Source organism: Clarias gariepinus, chromosome 26 (assembly GCF_024256425.1).
Source record: "Clarias gariepinus isolate MV-2021 ecotype Netherlands chromosome 26, CGAR_prim_01v2, whole genome shotgun sequence".
NCBI classification, from domain to species: domain Eukaryota; kingdom Metazoa; phylum Chordata; class Actinopteri; order Siluriformes; family Clariidae; genus Clarias; species Clarias gariepinus.
In genome coordinates this window covers 22,610,309-22,632,117 of record NC_071125.1, presented here as the reverse complement: position 1 = coordinate 22,632,117, position 21,809 = coordinate 22,610,309, and the positions used below count along the sequence as shown (strand labels likewise).

Sequence of the window (21,809 nt, the reverse complement as noted above, 5' to 3'; positions counted from 1 at the left end):
ACATCTTATCTCTAATTCATTCCAACAAATCAAGCTCAGGTCTAAAAGTAAAAAGTGTTCTTACAGCGTTGGACGTGTAAGTTTAATCCTGGATATGATGCATTGTTCAGTGTGTAGTGCTATTGGCTAGTCACCTTCATTCCTGGAATTTGAGGGGATTAGAGGCTTGAATAGCTTACTCAGTTTACACTGAGACAAGAAGCCAAGTATGAAAAAAAATAAAACAAGTAGAGGTGTATAAATCCAAACAATAGCTGTGTTAAGATCTGATAATTAATGTATGAAAGAGTAAAGATAATCTACAAACTCGTAGACTTTGCAACACCCTTCAGAGGTCGTGCGTTTTGTCGGTATAGTAGCTAAGCCGGCTGGTTGGATTGTTTCTATTGATGTTTCTGGTTATAATCAAATAAAAAAAAAAAAAAAGTGTATGAGGTAACATATGAGTCAGTTTAGAAAGATTAAAGAAAGTGGTTTAGTCTCATTAGAAATAAGTACAAATTCAATCAAATAACTGGGTGTGCACCATGCACTGAACTAAATATCAGTTAAAAAACCTTTCCAGTAAGGATATATTTATTTATTTATTATAACTGAAAGGAGTCTCCAGTGTCAGATCATTTAGGGTGGAAGAGTTTATGCTTTCTGGTTTCTCAAAAACATTGCTCTTTAATTTGAGGGGATTAGAGAGAAACAGCGAAACAGGTGAGGAATGAACTGTCTAGAGATTTTATAACTATAAATGATAATTGTAATTGGTTTCACAGATGATCCACAACATTTATAAGTGAACGATGTGTCCCTTTTTAATAAATTAAAAGTCGAAAAATTACTGTGGCGTAAGAGCGTCTTCGGGACATGCCGTTATTGGAAAGTAATCCATTTTGCGTCAGGCTTCACCAAACCATGTAGTCGATGATTCTTTTCTATAGCATCACATCCCTTAGTGATTAATTCCTTACTATTACACACTATTACATATTGGATAGATCATGGATAAAATAAAAACACAAAGAGATTCTGGTGAAAAATTCTTAGTGGAAACCATCAACCCGTTCCTCTAAGGAAATGAAAGAATAACTGTAATGCTTTCTAACAATCTGAATCTTGACAGGTTAATAAACAAGGCCTTCTCAGCCCATTCCCTGTGGACCTTTGGGGAGCCCCTTGCCTTCTGGGGGCCCTTGAAGTCATTCCCAGCTTCAACCCTGCTGTACAGCATTCCTGTCATCAAGGTTGAGTTGTGGCCGTGGCCTGGCAGGCGGATTTGGATGAGTTCATGGTTGTCATTCCATGCTGGTATATGAGCCATATGAAGTGGTAAGTGCGGGTCAACATTTGCCCATGACTCATTTTCCGTCAAGGATGCTAAGCATGCTAAGTATACTTACCGAGGCATTAGTACATTATTATTTTTAAAAGGTTAAAATGAAAACAATATGGTGTAGAATGATGTATCACGTATCCTGTAGATAGTTAAAACCCCAGATATATTCCGTATGTTGACATACTTCTTTTTAAAACAGGAGGTCAGTGACAGTGTGTTGAAATGCTCGACTGATTTACACAACAGCCAGCAGCATGCGAAATATGTAGCACCAAAACAAACTTGCCAGGAGCTTTACAAAGTAGCTAAATATGGTCTGTGACAAGAGTGTCTTCAAGTATTCCTCACCACTGCCTGTCCACCTTGGCACAAATGGAAACCTAGACGAGGACATGCTGCATTTTATGCTGTACACGTATAACATGAAGTTAATTGTCAGAGGTGCTGGTGTCACCAAATAAACTTGACTAGTAGATAAAATTACATTATAACTGTGTATAAATTCTTAACACCAGTCGGTTTTGGTAAATACTCTTCCATATAGTCATAAACTGTAAGTGCCAAATTGTGAAAATCCCTGTTTTAAATAAATAAATATCCAACTGCTAAATGAGCTGCTACTGTACAGCAAGACACGCCCCCCATGCTTAGCATATACAGTACATTCTAGAGAGAAAAAAAACTTCCTGATTATAGCCCTGAAAAATATTAGCTTTTGATGTTCTGATGAGTTGTGCTGCCTTGTTAAAAAAAATCTATAATATAAATACCGTATTTGCATGTTTAAAAGTCAAAACCTTACAACGAGATTTTTATGGTAAAATTAAATAAATGAAAATGAAGAAATAAATTTTATATTTATGTATTAGAATATTTATATAAGCATGTTATTAAATTAAGTCCATAATTTGCAATGAAGATAAAATTTTAGTGGTGAAACGTATTAGGTAGCATGTTTCGATGCATGTGCAAAACAGCTTTTAAATTTCAATAGGAAGCATATTTTGAAAAAAAGAAATTGGCTCGTCCACTATAAAGCAAATGGCCCTAATTTACACCTGAATTCTGCAGAAACTGTCAACAATTAATGTAGTTAATGAGCTCCTTGAGGAGAAATTGAACAGAGGAGATAGAGTGTATATGTCTTCATACATAACACAAGTATGAAAATAGGAAAACACCTATTAGTAGAAATGCAAGACTAGGACAGGGTGAGTTAATTTATTATTAACTGGAAGTCACAAACTATATAATAATAATAATAATAATATCTCCAAAAACGATTGAATCATGAACGATTGTCATGTTGAAGCTTGTTGGATCTTTTCTAACATGGGTTACTGTCTGTTTAGTGCTTACGTGGGTTTCCTCTGGGTTCTCTGGTTTTCTTCCTGCCTCCCAGTAGGTGCATGAGGTGCAAACGAGTATGTATGAGATGCACTGTTGGTTTCACCCCACCTCATTCCTTGTGTTTCCAAGATCTTCCACAATCCTGACCAGGTACTGATGATGAAAAAATGACTATTCCCCCCCTAGACATGCTATCTTAACTATATTAGTGCCCATAAAAGTAAGAAATAACTTTTTTTTTTTGAATTCAGGGGCACTTTAAGTGAGAATGTGTGTTCACTGAGTGACTCATGCCAGTGAAGGTAATCACAGTCAGGCGGTGATGTAGGGCAAACCCCGGCGTGTGGAATACCCTCGCTGAGGTCCATACAGTCGGCACACACACGACTGCATATCAATCAAGTCGTGGAGTTGCCCAGGACGTCCAGCCAATCAGATCGCTTGTATTGGAATCGCGTTTCTATTTCGTCCAATCAGATCCGGGTTTAGACGAGAAGCCGAGCACGGATTGGGTGGATTGTTTCTCTTTTTTTTTCTAAGGGGATCTTTCCGACAGCCTCCTGTCTGCATGCTCGGAAGCAGCTTGCAGTGTTTTGGGGGGAAAGAAAAAAAGAGAGAGAGAAAAAAGGCAAGCCTGTGGAGTTAGCTGGCTGTGCGTGTTTTTGTTTTTATTTAATTTTATTTTATTTTATTAAGTATTGGTTTTAATTAATTTAAGGAGAACCAGATGAAAGCAGAGGCTGGAAATTATTATTTTTTATTTCATTTTTTTTGGTCAAGCAGACACACTGGTGCATTGAGTGAGCTGTGAGAGCAGTGAGGTCTCTCTCTCTCTGTCTCTATCTGCATTGAGGGGAAGGAAAAGGGACGGAATAAGCAAAAAAAAAAAAAAAGGATGGAATAAAATTCGGCGCTGATCTTGAATGCAAACGCTCGGAACCCCTTCGAGCCTCTGCTCATCTTGGCGGATTCCTGGTGGATTCCTTTCTTCCCTTTTTTTGTTTTTGATCTCGTGTGCCTTTTTTTTTTTTTTTTGAAGTGGTCATGCCTTTTGTCTTTTTATTCGGAAACGTCGCGCGGAGCCATTTCACGACGAAGCTCGACTAACACACACACACACACGCATGCACATAAATACATATTTGCATACACTCATACACACTGGAGTTTAAAAATGAGGAAGCATTTTTTAAAAGATACTGAAAGGATCCAGGCCTCGTCCTCGACACGGCCCGGTGCGCTTGACAAACGGAGGAAAGGAATAAAAAGCGAATAAAGAAAGAGGGGGGAAAAAAATGGACCAGGCGCACAAGCGAACACGGACAGCACCAACGACGACGGCGGTGTGTGCGCGCGCGCGCGCGAGCGAGTTTCTCCTCGAGCCGAACAAAAAAACGAAACGCTTCGACTCATGAGCGTCGGATAATTGCGTTTCAAGAAAGAAAAACAAACTGCAACAATATATCCGCTTTGTTTCTCTTTCCATGCCAACAATCCTTTGAAATTTTTCTTTTCTTTTTATCTGTTTATTAAATTTTTTTTTTAAATGTAATTTTTTTTTATCCGGATCCAGCGTTCATATTGTTCAATGGAAGTATGTTATCAGTTACCGGTGTTGCCTCTGGACAGGCCGGTTCCCAAGCACGTGTTGAGCCGGAGAGGAGCGATCAGCTTCAGCTCCAGCTCCTCTCTGTTCGGTGCTCCGGACCCGCGGCAGCTGGCGCAGGTAACAATCCCACTTCACTTGTGTGTTCACACTAGCGTTCCGGTTCAAACCGTATTTATGGTGCAGGATTGTTACTAATGCGTTTTACACTTAAGTTAGGTTATACTTACATCTACAATGGTATAATTGTTCTTTTATTTTGTTTATTTACATAATACTGGAATGGTTAGTTACATGTCATGTTCACACTAGGAGATAGTTCCGCACCGAATTTCTAATATACTGTACTCTTATACTTTTATTTCATACACTGTTTAATGGTATATTATAGCTACTGCTGGGTGTATACCGGAGAAATTTTCTATTATTATTATTTTTTTTTTACTTATAAAGACAACATACTTTAAATTATTGCCAGCACGGTAATTTAATGGTTAGCCTTGTCACCTTGCACTTCCAGGGTCCGGGTTCGATTCCCCCTTAAGGTCTGTGGGCATGGAGTTCGCATGTTCTCTCTGTGTTTGGTGGGTTTCCCACGGGTACTCTGGTTTCCTTCCTACAGAGTAAGCTAATTGGTGTTCCTAAATTGCCCATAGTGTGTGTGTGTGTGTGTACTGTATATGTGTGCCCTGCGATGGATTAGCACCCTGTCCAGGGTGTACCCTGCCTTGTCCCATAAGTATCCTGGGATTGACTCCATGCCCCCTGCGACTCTGTGCACAGGATAAAGTGGTATAAACGATGAGTGAGAGTGAGTTTTGTCACTTTTTTACGTTATGATTATATATTTGTACTCTACATATTGGCTGCACAGTAACTTAGTGGTTAGCCTTGTCACCTTGCACTTCCAGGGTCCGGGTTCGATTTCTCCCCTCGGGTTCTGTCTGCATAGAGTATGCATGTTCTTTACCTGCTTGGTGGGTTTCCTCTGGGTACTCTGGTTTCCTCTCACAGATTAGGTTAACTGGCGTTTCCGAATTGCCCGTAGTGTGTGAATGTGAATGTTGACCAGAAGTAAAAAAAAAAAAAGGGGAATAAATACAGTGGTCACAATTGGATGCAGAGTTTCCTATATGGATGGATGGATGGATGGATAGATTATACAGAAATGTAATCCTAGAAATGTTTAATACCTCTATACTTCTAGGGTTCACACAGGGTTTATACAAATACTTCAAATTGCATTTGTAGGTTATATGATGTAGTTACTCAAATGAGCTCAGCTACAAGGTTTGTCTTTGTTACTTTGGGGTTTATACAATTAAGAATTCTAGAATAGTTTAATACTATATTAGCATTCACAGTGGGTTTTTACTTTGTTTATATTGGGTGTAAAGTCTTTATGATTATGAAGTTATACACTTTTGAGTGCATAGCTACTACAGGGTTTATACCTGAGATAAATCTTTTAAATAATTGTATTAATAGTTCTAGTGTTTTATGTTTCGGTTTATAGACTAAACTTGGAGCCTATTGGGTTTGTAGGTTGTACTCTTGTTTTATACACTGTTTAGATAATAGATAATGCAGGATTTGCACTTAAAGAAAGGATTTTTATTCTTGGGTATATACACCTAGGGTTTGTCCTATTTGTATATACTGGTATTTTGACTACAGCTTTGTATACTTTAGGGTTTATGCAGCTAAAGGTTTTAACATGTAGAATGGTGTGATATTTTTGTTTTATTATATCCTTTATCTTTTTATATCTACAGATTCGGTATTTGCTATTCATGTATCCACAGTAAACTCTAAAAGAGAAATACTAGAATGACTTGATCCTTTAGTTCATACTTTTCGAATTCACACCAGGGTTTGTTTATATTGGGTTTGTAGGTTACATGATGATGGTTATGGTCATGTTCTATGTTCATTTGTGTGCATACCTACTACAGGATTTATACTTCAGACTTTCACTATTAGATCATTTCTCATTTCATTTTATGTTCATAAAGGTAGGTTTTGTCCCTTGTTTGTGATGTGGAATTTACTTTTGGGTTTACTCCGTGAAAGTTATACTTATGTTCAGTCAATTCTACGCTTACTGTACAATACAGGAACTTAGTACTGTAATGATGTTTTGTACTCAATGGAATTTTTAAGGTTCACGCTTGGGTGTTCTTTGTTTTTGAATTTAGGACTTTCTACTACAGTATGTCACAAAGTAAAGTTTATACAGTAAATATTAGAGTTGGGAATCACCAGGGACAAGCCGATATGATATCACGATATGTAGGTGCCAATTCGATTTTGTACTGTGATTGTTAGTATCATTATCTTTTGCTCCTATATAATAATAATAATAATAATAATAATAATAATGATGATGATGATAATAATTAGCCGCAATTTTGAACAAACAGCGAAAAAGTTGCTTCCACCGCACAGGGTGCTGTGCTGCTTGCCGCTGTGTGAATACTTTAGAGCACACCACCTGCAGGAGTATAGAGGAATGGCAGCATTTTACCACCTTAAATGCAATTACTGTGTTTGCAATGGTTAGCTGCGCGTCATGTTCACACTGGGAGTTGGTTCTATACTGAATTTCTTATTTACAGGGTTACTTTTATTTCATACACTGTTACACACATACAACGTTATAGCTTCTCCAGGGTTTATACTGGAAATTTTTACTATGTTTTTTTTACTTTATGATAAAATTAGGCATGTATTCAAAAATTCTTAATTTTTTAAATATACTTTATGTAAATTTTATGATCTAGCGTTTAACCTTGGGATACTCCCAGTAAATACTTCCATACTAAAACGTTATTTTGAACAAATTTCTACTCTTATCATCCACAGTTTGAGATTAATATTTGGGGATTATTAAGTATATAAAATCTAAATACTAGATTCTATTGTAGAGGTCATATTTTAGGGGTTTATGCTACCTTCATTTTTACATTTACAGAGTACAATTTAAACAATAAAAGTTGTACTTTGTATAAATATACTTTGTGTTTTGCTCTGGAGGACGGCGAGCAGTGAGGCGGCTGTATTTGTCGAGGGCCAGAAGAAGGAAGAAAGCCAGATGCCTGTTGCTAGCATTGCTATGAAATCCTCACGTACGCGGTGCTGCCTCATGACGTCAGCAAGCGTCTTGCACATTCACAGAGGAAAAGTGTCCCATGACTGTTCCCATTCAAGTCATTGGATATGTATCTGATCTATGAGACTTTTATACTTTTGGGGTTTGTGCTACAGCCGTGTGTTCTACAGGAATTTAATATAAGAACGTTGCATACTTTCGGGGTTTGAACCATTCTGGAGTTTTAAAGACTCGTATTATGAGGATTAAGTTAGAAAGTTTTAAGTATTGAGTCTCTTATGCAAATGAGGATTAAACTTTGGGTTTAAACATTCCATTTTAGACTTTGATGCTCATATATAGCACATATTTGATGCTCGTGGAGTACTGGCTATACTCTGCACTATACAGTAAGCTTCATGAATATACTACAGAAAGTTTAATCCTTATGCAGTTGGGACTATCGGGGGGGGGGGGGGTCAGACTCCTAGCAAGGTTTAACACCCATGTCTTTTCTTCTCCATATGTATACTCTGGCAGTGTTTATGTTTCGGGGTTTACCCTCTGACCTTTGTAATGTTCGGTTTATACTCTGCTACGCTCTGTGTTTATACTCCCTGGTCTGCAGTGCAGGTTGTCTTCTATCTTTCGGCTCTGTGTGCTCTAAGGCCGTAATCTTTACAGTCTGCCTGGTCTCTTATCTTCAGCTGCAAGTTTGTAAATAATATAAATTGAGCGGCGTCGCAGATGTGTTTACTTCTCAGTCTGTTTCTATTGGAGCTGGAAAAACAAATGTAGTACCCTTTAAGCCTGTGAAGGTAGCCGAAGTTATACGGCATGTAAGAGCTGTTTCTGACTTTCGCTCCTTACTTGGCATCGATAGAGCAGCGGATTTGCTTCGCCGCTGATCTCGAATCATGTACAAAATTACGTCGGTGCATTTTAAAAATTACGTCAGCCAATAGGGTGTGTGCAAAATGTGTCCTGTTGCAAGCAATATAAAATTTGAGCTAAAAACTTGCTGTCTAAATGTCTTTATTTATACATTTGGAGTTGCTCATGCATGCTTCTAGTGTTCAATACCTTTGATTAAATCCATACCGTGAGTTGTGTAGAAAGTAACCAAACAGCCGGTTGAACATCTCTGAGTGGCATTATAAGTTTTATCCCATCATCCAAATAGCCACAAATGGACCGTGGTTAAAAAAATAGAAAAAAAAGAACAAGGTTCAACCGTCAGCTTTCTTACTGTTTAAGAATTGATTGGAATATCAGTCGAATGTGCGTGACGTGGGACTTTCTGGCCTTTAAACCAGAACGCCTCCAGGGCTTTTGGCTGGAATTTCATGTGTGTGTGGAATGTGGGATGGAGCCCTGAGTCCAAGCGTAGACTTGCCCAAGCCTTTGTGCTCTTGTCAAATGTAAACACGTGCATGGGAGGGAACTGTTGTGACCAAGAGACTTGGGATTTGTGTGTTTTACGTCAGAGCGTTGGCTAGCCTCGCGGTTCATCCCTAAAACAGAAACATCACAGTAATATGGAAGGGACGAATAAAACGGGTCTGAAAGTCTCACAGCCAATAAAACTGACCTAAATCTGTGCGAACATGTAACACAAAGTGACGCACGTTCATTTTTCCCTGTTGCAGTTTTTTGATGATGATTTTTATTTTTTTTCCCAAGTTAGTTTATGTCATATGTTACGCAGTTTAGTGAAGAGGAATTCTCTCTGTCCTGGGGCGAGTCGAAGATGTTTTTACTGCATGAAACCGAAAACGGATCCGAACCGCTCTCGCATGCACAGGCGCAGTCGTTCTAGCGACAACAATGTGTGTAAATCCTCAGCCGTTAAATGAGGGAGGATTTTATGTGAGTGTTTCTGTCTAAACGAAGTCAGCGCTAGATATTTCACAAGCTGCGGAGAGCAGTTAGCTTTTCGCAAACATTGTTTTTGTGCAGTCATAAAACGTGAGTGGCTCTTGCAGTGGTTTGTGTGTGTGTGTGTGTGTGTGTGTGTGTGTGTGTAAGGTTATTCCATGCTGCCATGTTTGTCAGGACTGAGGTGGGCCCTGGTACAGAGTGAGGCGGTGAAACATGTGCTCGTGCATTAGACGCAGGGGTTTGGCCGCTTTCCAACTTCACAGATGGCCGGAACGCTCGCTCCCTTTCTTTCTCTTTTATCCTCTTCTTTATCTTTTCACACTTTCTTTCTCTCTGCATTCTTTGCACCGTTTCACTACTATCACTCCGTCACCCGTCAGTCCCACTCTCCCACTCTTGTTCTTCTCAAACAGGCGTGTTTTTGTGAAACAAGGCGTCTTCTGACATGTGGGGGACGTTTCACATAATTCAGATTTCCACAAAGAGAGGGTTTAGTCAATCCAAGCGCTCTGTGTCATCATGCACTCGGTGAGCTCGGACATGTACAGCAGGATGGAACCCATGTTAGCCTTTTGGGGAATGCAATACGTGAAGATGTAAAAAAAAAAAAAAAAAAAAAAGGATAAATGTGCTTATAGAGCAAAAGTTTTATATCTCATGATCTCGAAATCCTTCTGTAGTGCCAAAGAATATTTATCTATAGAAAGTTGAAGAAAAAAAAGCCATAATATAGATGTGCTCATGTTTTCATATGTATACGTATATGTATATGTGTATATGTATACACACAATTCTTGTGCATTTTAGGGCTTTTGTGATAGTAGTTTAGAACTTTTGGTACAGCTGCGTGATGTACGATCAGTGATAAATCACAGCTAGTGAATTAATGGAGGCTACAATAGAATGAATGATGACAGCAGGTGGCTGAAATAAGTTCCTTAGGAAGTGACGGCAACTGAGAGTGAAAGAGAGTTCAGCTATTTAGCACCGCGTTTATTTATTAAGGAAATAAGGTCATTGTTGTCATACGAATTTTAAACCTGAATTATGAAGCGTTGAAGCAGCATACGGCAGGATTACTCACGTAAATACTTAACATTGATACCAGAAACAGTTCACTAACAAAATATAAAGTACTCACATTGATATTACACCAAAAACATACACTGCAAAAAGTGAAAAGTGAAATTCACTAGTACGTGAAAATATCTTGAAGGTAACTAAGCTTATTTCACAAATGTCTAGGCATAAATTTCTAGTTTGGTTGGTGATTTATCTTGCTTCTTTCTAAAAATAAATGCTTTAAACTTGCAAAAGTATTTAAAAAAAAGTAGCATTTGCCTAGAAATATTACCTTTTATTTTAATATTACTTAAATAGGCTTAATTGTATACAGTGTATACCGCGACATACTGTACGAATGGCCTCCCTTATGAATTTCCGCATCAGCATACGAAGAACGTACGAATGAACTGAACGCGGCCTATAAAAAATAAAAAAAAAATGTTATTATTATTTATTTTAAATATTAATAATATTGTTGGGTGGCTGGAACAGATTATCTGCATTTATATTATTTCTTTGGGGAAAATTCATATTACAGTATCGCTCCCAGAACAATTTTGTATGTTGAGGTTCCACTGTATTTGGACTGTTGTCATTTTAAATCAAGAAACGGTAGATAAATTTGACTATATTTAAGAAATTTTTTACTTGCTAGGTTGTTAGTTTTCGTAGGGTAAAATTGAGATCAGAAGTTTTCCAGGGAACTTGGGAGTGTTTATTATGAGGCAAAGGATTTTGGGGGAATTTCAATTAATTAAATAAGTAGATTTTTTTCATCAACTTGTGCAACGGAACGTAGCTAGTAATCTAGCAGGTGTGTGTGTGTGTATGTATGTATAATGTGTGTGTGTGTGTATATATGTGTATATATATTTATTTATTTATTTGTTTGTTTATTTATTTTTAAACAAATGAAAGAATATTAAGAAACATTTTTAAACCTTATTAATTTTTGGAGAACGCCATTAATCTGTGCTATTTCTTCCCCTTATTCTTTGATTTAAGAGACCATGTACATTTGCCAAAGTTAGCCAAAGCCTATTTTTATCTGCAGTCCATCGCCAATTGTTAAAAAGTCCTCCCTTTAAAAAAAACCCAATAACATTACAACAGATTACAATATAACCTTAATCTAAAACTTGTACTAAAATACCAGACATCAATAATATAAACCTTAAAATGAAAATAAAAACATTGGCATAAACTATTCAAACGAAAACAATCTGAATAATCAACTTCGTTCCACTTAACATTCGGTAAAAAACGCATGGTTTTACAAGTTAGCGTGATATTTCCTAACGATCACAGGACTGATTATCGATCATTTCCTTTTTTAGTTAGCTAGCTAAATCTAGATTGAGACAAATTTAGTTATCTGCTACGGTAATTATTTATCATTATTTTGGTCCGCCCTGTTCGACGCACCCGAGATTACGCGCCTATTTATCAGCATTGACGAGAAAGTGGTGTGGCAACAAATACCGGTAATGTTTCTTCCTCAATGTTGTTTTTGTTGTTCTGATTTCCTGTAGTACCGTAAACACTAACTGGATATAAAAAAAGAAAGATGATGTGCTATTTGGAGATGTTGCTGTATTTGGAGCGGCCTCTCAGCTGGACTCGTGATAGATTTCCGTTATCGGTCACACGGATACGCCGGTCAATGGGCGTGATGTCGGCTCACACGGGGAGTTTACGCTGCTGTTTTCGGTTCTCCGGTGGAGCTGGTTCGTGTTGTCACGCTCCCTGAAAACATCCTGCTGTGTCTCATTAGAGTCGGTAACTGTTTCTTGTTTTAAGCGAGACCATCCTTTCTGCAGCGTACCAAAAACGACCCCGGTGTGTGTGTGTGTGTGTGTATGTGAAATACTGTATACAAGAGGCCCTTCATCATACAGGGATTGCCGAGTTAACTGGATTTGATTAGGCTTGATTTAATACGATCCAGGATTTTTCCGTTCTTTGAAGCCGTTGTCGAACATGGATGGTGCCAAGACCACAAACTCAGACATGCTCAGGAGATTAGATCACACAGTTTGACGTGACCATTTCGGCCACAGAGCATCTATCGCTCGTACGCTTTTCCTGCCATAAAGTGCGGAATTCTGAAGGCTTGCGATCCGATTGGTTAACCAGCCCCGAAATCGTTAATATGAACGACTGAGTGTCACAAAATGTTCAGTTGGTGTGCACAAATGAAATATAAACTTATGCATGTATTTATATATTTTTTTATCACAGTATCACCAGTTATAGCATTTGATGCATTTAGTGAACAACTAAAAATTAACAATCAAACTCAGGAGCTCTTGTTAGTTGGAAAATGTTTTTGCTCTAGCGAATTGGATTTTCTAACCCTGTGTCTTACAGAAATATTCCTGCGAAGGAATTATGACAAAATTTCCATGTATTCAGGCGAATAAACCAGGGCCATTGAGAGCAAAGTAAAGTAACTGGAATATAAATAACAAACAGGCTGACGCACTACAGGAAAAGTCTGCGGTTGGTTGTCTGCCATGTCAGTAAAATTGCCTCTTCCTGTCAGTGTCGATGCTGCTTGGCCATGTTTAGCACCAACGTACCAGAAGTCTGGCTAGTGAGACTGCACGGAAAGTCAGTTTTACATTGTTACGAGAATCGTTCACGTTTTTGGTTAATGTTTGCGATTTGATGTCTGAGGAGGTTGAATTTAACATTGTTTTTCTATTATTATTTTGCTTATTCTAGGAGGCGTTAAAGTTCAAGGACTTTTGATTGTGCAGAATAACAGAACTCCCTTCTAAGAGTAAAAACTATCTTTATTTCTCTATATAATCCCCTGCTACACTAATGCACTAATCCCAGCGTTTCATGAGCGCTTGGACTCCATCAAGGTAGAAAGTTTTCTCAGTACACCCAAGCCATGATCGGACTCGCGTCTAAAACGCCGGCCTCCCAGGAACTCCATTAATGACCCAAACATGTGGAAATGGCTTGGAGTGAGGTCAAGACTGTATGGGCGACGTGAGAATAACGTCCAGCCGAGTTCCTGTAATGTGCTAGTGGTGTTGGTGAATGATTGTGGTGTGTACAGTTCCCAAAGACAGATGCATCACTTCTTCGGCGCAAGTTGTAAACATTGTTTTTCAAGGTTCAGGCGTTCCATTCGCGGGATGTCCTTGGTAACGATTGCAGCGAGCTCCGAGCCACCTCGGCGGATTGTGATTTACGGATGTACAGTCTTCTTTAAAACACTTGTTGACTTTAAACACTTGATGTTTAAATGTGCAAAAATTGCATTCTTTGTACAAACGGTTCTGTCTTTTTAGGAGATTTAAAATGAGCTAAAATGACCTTAAATCAATTTATTTGTATTTGATGCAAATCTGAGACTCGCTGGGTTTCAATTCACGCTCAACCTATTGCTCGATTTGGGGAGTTGTTTAACCAGACCGTGGCAGAACAACTGGTTTTAAAAGTGTGTTTACGGTTTAAAAAAAACCAAAAACTATTTGTCTTATCAGCTGTACACACTTCAGAATGCATCACGCTTCTTTTGTTAGCCGACACATCATTAATACAAGAACAAGGAAACAAGTTCCATCGGCGGTTGTACACACCCACGGCGTACGATAAGTTGTTACGCTTCAGTTCCTTCCTTCTCCGCATTCTTTCCATCATTCCGAAACGACATTTCTTTGATGTCTATAGGATGCAGCACGTTTAACACCCCCCCCGATGTTTTTTGCCTTTACTCTTATCTAAACTCTTATCTGATCCTGTTCTCGAGGCTCATTTGTTTATATCTTATAGTAAACCCTATGTGAAGTCTTCTCTTGATTGTTGACTTCGACCTTGTTGACATTTTTGCTAAATCCTACGAATAAAGCTCTACATTATGCAACAGTTCTTAAAAGTCTGGCTTGAGGAGGGTCCCGGGGATCTTATGACGCTTGTTTGAGAAAATACAGCAAAGCATCCAACTGCCTTTAAGACGAATGAGGAAATAAATCTAAATCTGTACTTTGGTGCTGCATAACGTCAGTCTTCTGAATTTCTCGCTGTGCGTGTGGTACACGTGCAGCACTACGCTGTATTCCTTTCTTCCTGTTTCTATCATTAGTGTTATCGTGTGTAAACTGAGATCCAAAACCAGCCTGTATCATGGTACTGGTAGGAAGTCTGAAATGTGAGAGATTAGCTGTTTGCTGTATTCGTTGGAGGCCTCCTCTCTCGTGTTCAGACGTTCGTGTTTTTTTTTTTTTTTTTTCTTTTTCTTTTCTCGAATTTGTTTATCTTCAGCGAGGCGATAAGGGTTTCATGCAGAGCCGTTGGATTGACGTAGTTTCAGGATGTGGTAAGAATGCTGAATGAGCTGTTCAGTGTTTCACAAGTTGTTGTTTTGCATGTGAGTGTGTGTGCATGTGAAACCTCAAGTCTCATACTCTTTCTGATATTCATGTTGTTTTGTAACGTAGCATCAGGTTCCTTTATAACTTATATATTTTTTTAAAACAACTTTGCTTCCTACATGCTGTGAATTTTGCATTTGTTAGACTTGGATTTGTGCATGCAAAATTCTGATCACAAATGATCTAAGAAAATTTGTCTGAAGCAAAGACAAATGTTAAAAACTCAAAAAAAAAAAAAAAAAAAGTGTTGTGCATCACATGTGACTCCATACACGTCACCATCATCATGCACAGCCTGTAAATAATATTTACAAATGATCACATGTAGCCAAATAGCTTATGACTTGCGATGGTTGCGTATAAAAATCAGATAATTACATTATTATTCAACTTTTTTCAAAGCATTACGCAAATGTTATTTGAATGTTATTTGAATATTATCTTTTACCCACACATGCATGCAAAATGGTGCATGACACAAAACATTATGCTCTTATCCGCATGCACGTTTATGTGTGTGTGTGTGTGTGTGTGTGTGAGAACACTGTGTGACAGTTTTAAACTTGCTACAACTGGCCCTCTCCATCACGTTTCACAATTAAACTTCCACTTTGCGCAGTGTGGGCCGAAATTACGCCTGTATGTCGTTGATGATTTTCCTGTAACAGCATGCTTTTGTGCGTTTCCTTCATCTTCCTGATTGGTCAGTTCTACAATACTGCAGCTCCAAATAAAAAAGGCAACGTCTTTATATTATTAACTTCACACAAGGAAGCGGTTTGTCAGTTTGTAGCTGAACTAACTTGTTCTGTTGGCATTTCCCAGCTCTGTAAATGGAAAAAAAGTTGATGTCGCACTTTAATTACAAAATAACAAAACAAAAACTGTGGTATAAGAGGAAGTAAACACAAGCACTTAAAAAAAAAAAAACAACAACAAAAAAAAAAAAAAAAAATATATATATATATATATATATATATATATATATATTTCGGTGTATTTATATCAGTGTAACTATTAAAACTATTTAATAAACTCTGAAATGCTGTGCAGCTCATGTTGTTGGTTGTTTAATTGACACGTTTTATACAGCCAGTAATCTCGTCCTCCTGCCCTCCTTCCGCTCCACACTCCAGTCCACTAGGTGGTGTTAATACACCAACTGCACATAAACTCAAAAGAAGAAGAAGCAGCGATCCCCCTGCAAACCCCTAGTATTTGCAAAACCTCCAAGTCGAGCCAATGTTCATATTTTCTGCCAAAAGCTGTGTTTTTTCTTTTTTATTCATACATTATTTGAATTTTAAATAAAACATTTGTAAGTTTATCTAATAATCTAAAAAATATAAACTGCACTACCTAGTTTTGTATCTTAAATTTATAGGAAACTTGCTAAATATTTATTTATTTATTCACTATAAATATTTCTGACCTTAAAGCCTCGTTCATGAGCCTCGGATAACCTCACCCACCCCCCCCCCCACCCCCCACCCCCCAATGAATGTGATGAAATGCGGTTTAATTTAAAAACAAGCAATTTTTTGTTATAAAATGTTGCAACGAGTCCAATATGAATTTAAGCTTTGAATGAAGTAAAGTCACACGACTCGCTCCTGATATGAAACGGTCTATAAAAAGCAGTTTGCTCAGGGTCAGGGAACACGCGCCGACCCGTGTTCGCAGGTTTCCCTGACCTTTTTTTGGAAGAAGAGGGGAAAAAAAAATTACCATCAAATTAGCACTGGATGGAGATAATGTCATTTGTTGATTCATGATGCTTCGGTGTGATTTGGTGTGGACGGCGTGTACGTGTGTGTTTATTGCTTCTCATTGTGCTTGTTCTTCATATAATTACATAATTGCTCACAGTGGATAAACGCCCTGTATGTTTTGCTTTGTCGATTCAAAAGCAGAAAAAAAAAGGGATTGCTTTGCTGTCTGGAACAATAAACTGCTTGAAAAACACATATTGATGCATGATTTTTTACTGAGTGGTTATGATCATATTTTTAAAAAACAATGCGTATTTATTATTAATATAATTCCTGATAATTCGACCAGATTATTTATTGAACTGATGAAGTAGGGAACACCTCTTCTCTGTTTTCATTGGCTGCCATATTTTGAGCTTAAAGACGTGAAATGAGTAGTATAAATAATAAAAAATATACATACCTAATATAGATGTCTGTATACCTTATACACCTAAATATAAAAAATAAAAAAAAATTAAAATTCTTTCGGTTAAAATATAGTGTAGAATTATTATTATTATTAATATTATTATAATAAAATTTTATAAATAAAATTAAGTTTCAAAGTAGGTTGTATATTTATTAAACAACCAGTTTTTATTTTTTTAACTAACGCTCAGATGTAAGCTTAAAATGCAGCTTTTTCCATATAAAATTTTTTCGAAGTAAGGATATAAGATTAGCTACAATTTTATTCCCTTGGAGGAAAATTTCAGGATATCTGTAGCCTAATCTGAAGCTTCCACAACATTTACCGCCAATATTGAGCAAAAGGTCAGAGAGTCATATTTGTGCCCTGCTCTGTGCATCTCCTTTGTCTCGGTTTGGTGCTAAACTATTTCGAAAAAGTTTTTTTTGTTTTTTTTTTCCTCTTCTGTGCAGGCAGTAGGTTTGTGCGAGGGGCCGCTCAGCTCCATTAGCAGTGCTGTAAAAGTCTCGTCTGGTTTATGGCCCGGCTCCTACAGGAATGTACTGTGCAGTCATGCAGCGTCTCACAGCGGCCTGCTATAACTCATAAAGGAGCTCTGAATTTATGAACCCGAGCACTGTTCCTTTAATCAGAGTCAGGCTGAGAGTGAACAGGAGTCGGCGCGGCTTCCTCTTTCGCTTGCTCTTTTTTTTTTTTGGCGTGTGCCTGCAGCTGATAGCATGAGGAAGAATGAAGTGCTGATAAACTGACCGTTATTACGCTAAAGGGGAAAGGAAACAGAAACCGTCTGAAGGTGTATGAAGGAAGGGACGTGACGCCGGACGAGGCGACCTCCGCATGGACACTTTATGAAGAAGTGAATGTCACGTCCTGGAGACCTTTGGCGGACTTATATAGTCAAACATTATATAAATATATATATGCATACGAAGGTTACGCTGTATACCGGCAGCAGAATTTCACCACCGGATATTTTTTTGTTGAGAATGATTAGGAGGTTGTCTGCACAACAGCACAACAGATTTTTTTAATTTTTTTTTATTATTGTTTCTCAGCAATTTGAATGTGAATTAACATCAATAAATGTTACTAGAAGCTCTTAAAGTCAAGGAAGCTCATTTTGTACTAGAAGTGAGCACCTGCTCTGTGTTTACGTCTGCACGTCTGAGCGGCGAGAAAGCCAGTGAAGAAGTACACAGCTGTTTTATTATATTCAAATTTTTTTTTTTACGTTTGATTTTAAAACCATTCCTTTTAGCTTGTAATAATATAATATGATAATTTATATTAAATAAATTGAATTAAATAATGAAACCTCTTCACTGATGAATTCTTTATTCTGATTGGTCAGAGGGTTTGGTTAAGTTCCTATTCCAGAAACAAGATGATATTGTTCTCATTCTAAACCATCTTCATTTCTATAGCAACAGAGAATTCACAAGGATTTCTATTATAGCAGGCTTTCCAGATAGCCAAGACTAGTGAAATACAGATTTAAAAAATGTCTTCTTAAGCATCGTTCAGGTCAAAGCAGGACTTTTGATTTGATTGTCTCCCGTTATTTCTCTATGTAATCCCCTGCTAGAATAATGCACTTATTTTAGGGTTTTACTAGAGCTTGGATACCATCAAGGTAGAAAGAAGTTTTTTTTTTTTTTTTTTTAGTATACCGGATAATTGGAGTGCTGGTCTGATTCATGTCTGAAACACTGGCCTCCCAGGAACTCCTTTATTGCCTTTTTTTTTTTTTTTTTTTTTATAAACATGGCTTGGGTTGGGTCAGGACTGTACAGGGGATGTGGCAATAACTCCCAGGTAATTTCCTGCATGTGCAAGTGGTGTTTGCGAATGATTGACGATGTAGGTTTTCCAGGATCAGACGTTCTACTCGCTGAATGTTCACGCGAAGGAATGCAGTATCCGGTATGATTCATGGATGTACGGCCTTTTTTAAAACGTTCAAATGTTTTACTGCGTAGTATGCTCCAAGGAGATGTTTTTCACATTTTTGGAAGGAGTCTCCAGTATTAGCACTTTGTAATTGTTAAGTAACACTAACAAAAGTCAGACTACATTATTTTTATTGTGATTTTTCGGTTTCTTGAGTCTTAACTTCCAGAGAAAGTGCAGTGATGACTGCTACTACACTGTAAGTGATAACAGGAACTAATATATATATATATATATATATATATATATATATATATATATATAAAATAACTAATTATACTAAATGTATCTAAAAACGAATAAAAGCATGACATGACACTGTTGAATAAATAAAAATGCCGAAGCTGGAAGATTCCTGTTGTGGAAGAGAAATAAAACCCTTTGGAAAGTGTTGGTGATGAGGCGGGGGGGGGGAAACCCTCTTTTACACCACTGTGTCGTTGATTATTTTCCTGTAACAGCACAACACTAAGTTTATGACCAGTGGGCGTGGCCACTGACCCAGTTGCAGTCTGTCCCCGAGATAACATTCATGCTTGAATGATCAAGCAGCTCGCAGATAACATGTGACCGATGGTTTTTATCATAACGGAAGTGTGACTCTTCTGATGACTGTCATCTTCGTTTCCTCCCTCTCTCCCGGGGACACGTGGTCACACGCAAACATCTTTAACATTTCCTGTGTTTGGTTTGGGAATCAGCAGTTGCGTGCTTCATCCCTCGAACCGCAGGCCTCTCGCCCACCCACGTCTCCGGCAGCTCCCTCGTTGTGTGTGTGTGTGTGTGTGTGGTTCAATATGTGACCCTGTGAACATACAGAGATGAGTTTGCATATTCAACCAAGATAGAGTCAGAGTAGGAGCTCTCTCGTGTGGGTGTGTGTTCAAGCTCAGGGCTCGTGTGTAGAAGATTATTTCCAGACAGTAGAAGTCGCAGTTAAAATCGCACCCTTTAAATAAGTCCGCGTCGTGTGGAAAGTCATGTGAGAAACAGCGAGAAGTCTTGTGTGTGTCGTAGCGCCCGCGGTGCGGTGTTCGGTTCGCCCAACGTGCTGCGAGTCTATTTGTGGAAACTCTCCTCCACAGACATATGTGGTGATGTCAATGCTACGACAGGCCTAATTTGGGCTGCGGGAGAGCGTTTGATTGCACACCTGTTCTCAAAACGAGGTGTTCGCAAGGCCAAGGCTGTGGCTGGGAAATGGATTTGAACATGACGCATACTTGGTTAACAATGGATATTTCATTTAAATTCAGGTGTAGTCACGATGCCCTAGATTTGCTTCAAAACTACATTTGAAAATGACATTGTTGCCAAAAAAAAAAAAAAAAAAAGCCCCCGCCATCTTCACATTTGGTTACGCTCACATGGAAAAGCAATATATTTTAAAATATGCACTATACAGTCAAAAGTATACAGACACCTAAACGTTAAAAACCTCATATTCCAGAACCATGGTTGTTAATATTGAATTGGTTTTAATTTGTTGTTAGAAGCTGCATTTTTCAGTTCCGGGAAGGCTTTCCACCAGATTCTGGAGCATTGCTGTGAAGGTTTGTGTTCATTTAACTACAAAAGCTCATGGGAGGCGTCATGATGATGAATACGGGGTCAGACCTGTTGGGTTCACTAAAGGGAATTTGTAATGCTGCAGCATCCAAAGCCATTCTGGAGAGCTGTGTTCAAGAAAGAATGACTCATTAGGTGTTTGGCGATATGGAGTACGGTTTAAATTATAGGGAAATATTTAAAATCGCTCCATATTGACCTGTATAAAAACAAGTAATATGGATGGTGTATAAATTTCCTTTGTAATAAATTGTATGTCTGGACATGGAAATGTTTGTAACCAAGATAAAAAAATTTTTATAATGCAGTTCTTCTTAAAAATTGTTTTTAAAATATATACTTTTTTTCATTTTTTAAATATGATGCTTTATACTATATGGGCAATTCCATATTAACAAATATCGACAATTATACTTATCATAATTTTTATAGGTTAATGTTCAAGTTTCCTCTAGGAAATGTATATTTAATGTTAATGGAAGGAGTCTCTATTGAGTCTTCATGACTGATGATTAATCAATATCACACTTGTGTGAGGGTGATGTTGGTATCACAGCCATGATGATATTCAGTACAACATCATGACCTCGTGTGAGATATTGCTTTTATACAACAGTTCCACAAATGCTGTTGTTCATTTAACCAGTTTTTTTTTGCTTCGCCAACACGAAGCCTAGGGTCAGGGGTAGCTCAGTGGTTAAGGCATTGGACTACGGTTCAGAAGATCCCAGGTTCAAAACCACACAAGCACCAAGTTGCCACGGTTGGACTCTTGAGCGCGGCCCTGAACCCTCAACTGCTCAGATGTGTAATGAGATATATAAAAAAAAAAGTAAGTTGCTCTGGATAAAGTCATCTGCCAAATGCCTAAATGTAATTATCAAGTGTAATTAACAGGGGTGGAAATCGTTTTAAATTATCATCAGTACTATGTAGTCAAAATTTGAGCAGGATAAACCATGCAGGTGGTGGACAGTACTGTAAATCGCTTTATATTTCTACTTATTCCACTTTAGAATATCACCTGCATTAACTTCCGGGTTTTGGTTACTTTCACCCCTGCTGCGGCCGACAGTTAGTGTAATTACCGACTGTAGAACACATGGGACGCCGAGTGATGCAGATAATTAAATGCCTCAGTGCCTGTAAAGTCTATCCTCATTCCTGGAATCGCTCTCGCCCAATCAGATCACACTGTCGGAACTAACTGTTGTATAATGAATATGAAGTTCATTATGCAACGTTAAATGCAAATAAAAATTTATAAAATTTCTATATTTAGTAAATTGAAACAGTAACCTGCATCACTGTGGAAAAAGTTAAAGTTCCCAATTTCTTCATGTTAACTGATGTTGATTAAATGAAGGGAATAGGACAGACTGCTGGGTGCCCGAA

The 21,809-nt window shown here is 37.9% G+C and overlaps 1 protein-coding gene across 4 annotated transcripts in view; it reads left to right on the top strand.

Annotated features, from left to right (window-relative positions):
- Positions 1 to 3,245: 3,245 nt before the first annotated feature.
- Positions 3,246 to 21,809, top strand: part of pde7a (phosphodiesterase 7A) — a 38,166-nt gene continuing 19,602 nt past the window's right edge. The window contains exon 1 of one of the 4 annotated variants that reach the window (XM_053487645.1): positions 3,246 to 4,403. In XM_053487645.1, the coding sequence (XP_053343620.1) occupies positions 4,266 to 4,403 (138 nt within the window). In that variant the 5' untranslated portion in view covers positions 3,246 to 4,265. The remainder of the gene's footprint in view (positions 4,404 to 21,809) is intronic. The other 3 variants (XM_053487644.1, XM_053487647.1, XM_053487646.1) reach the window with 3 other exon arrangements.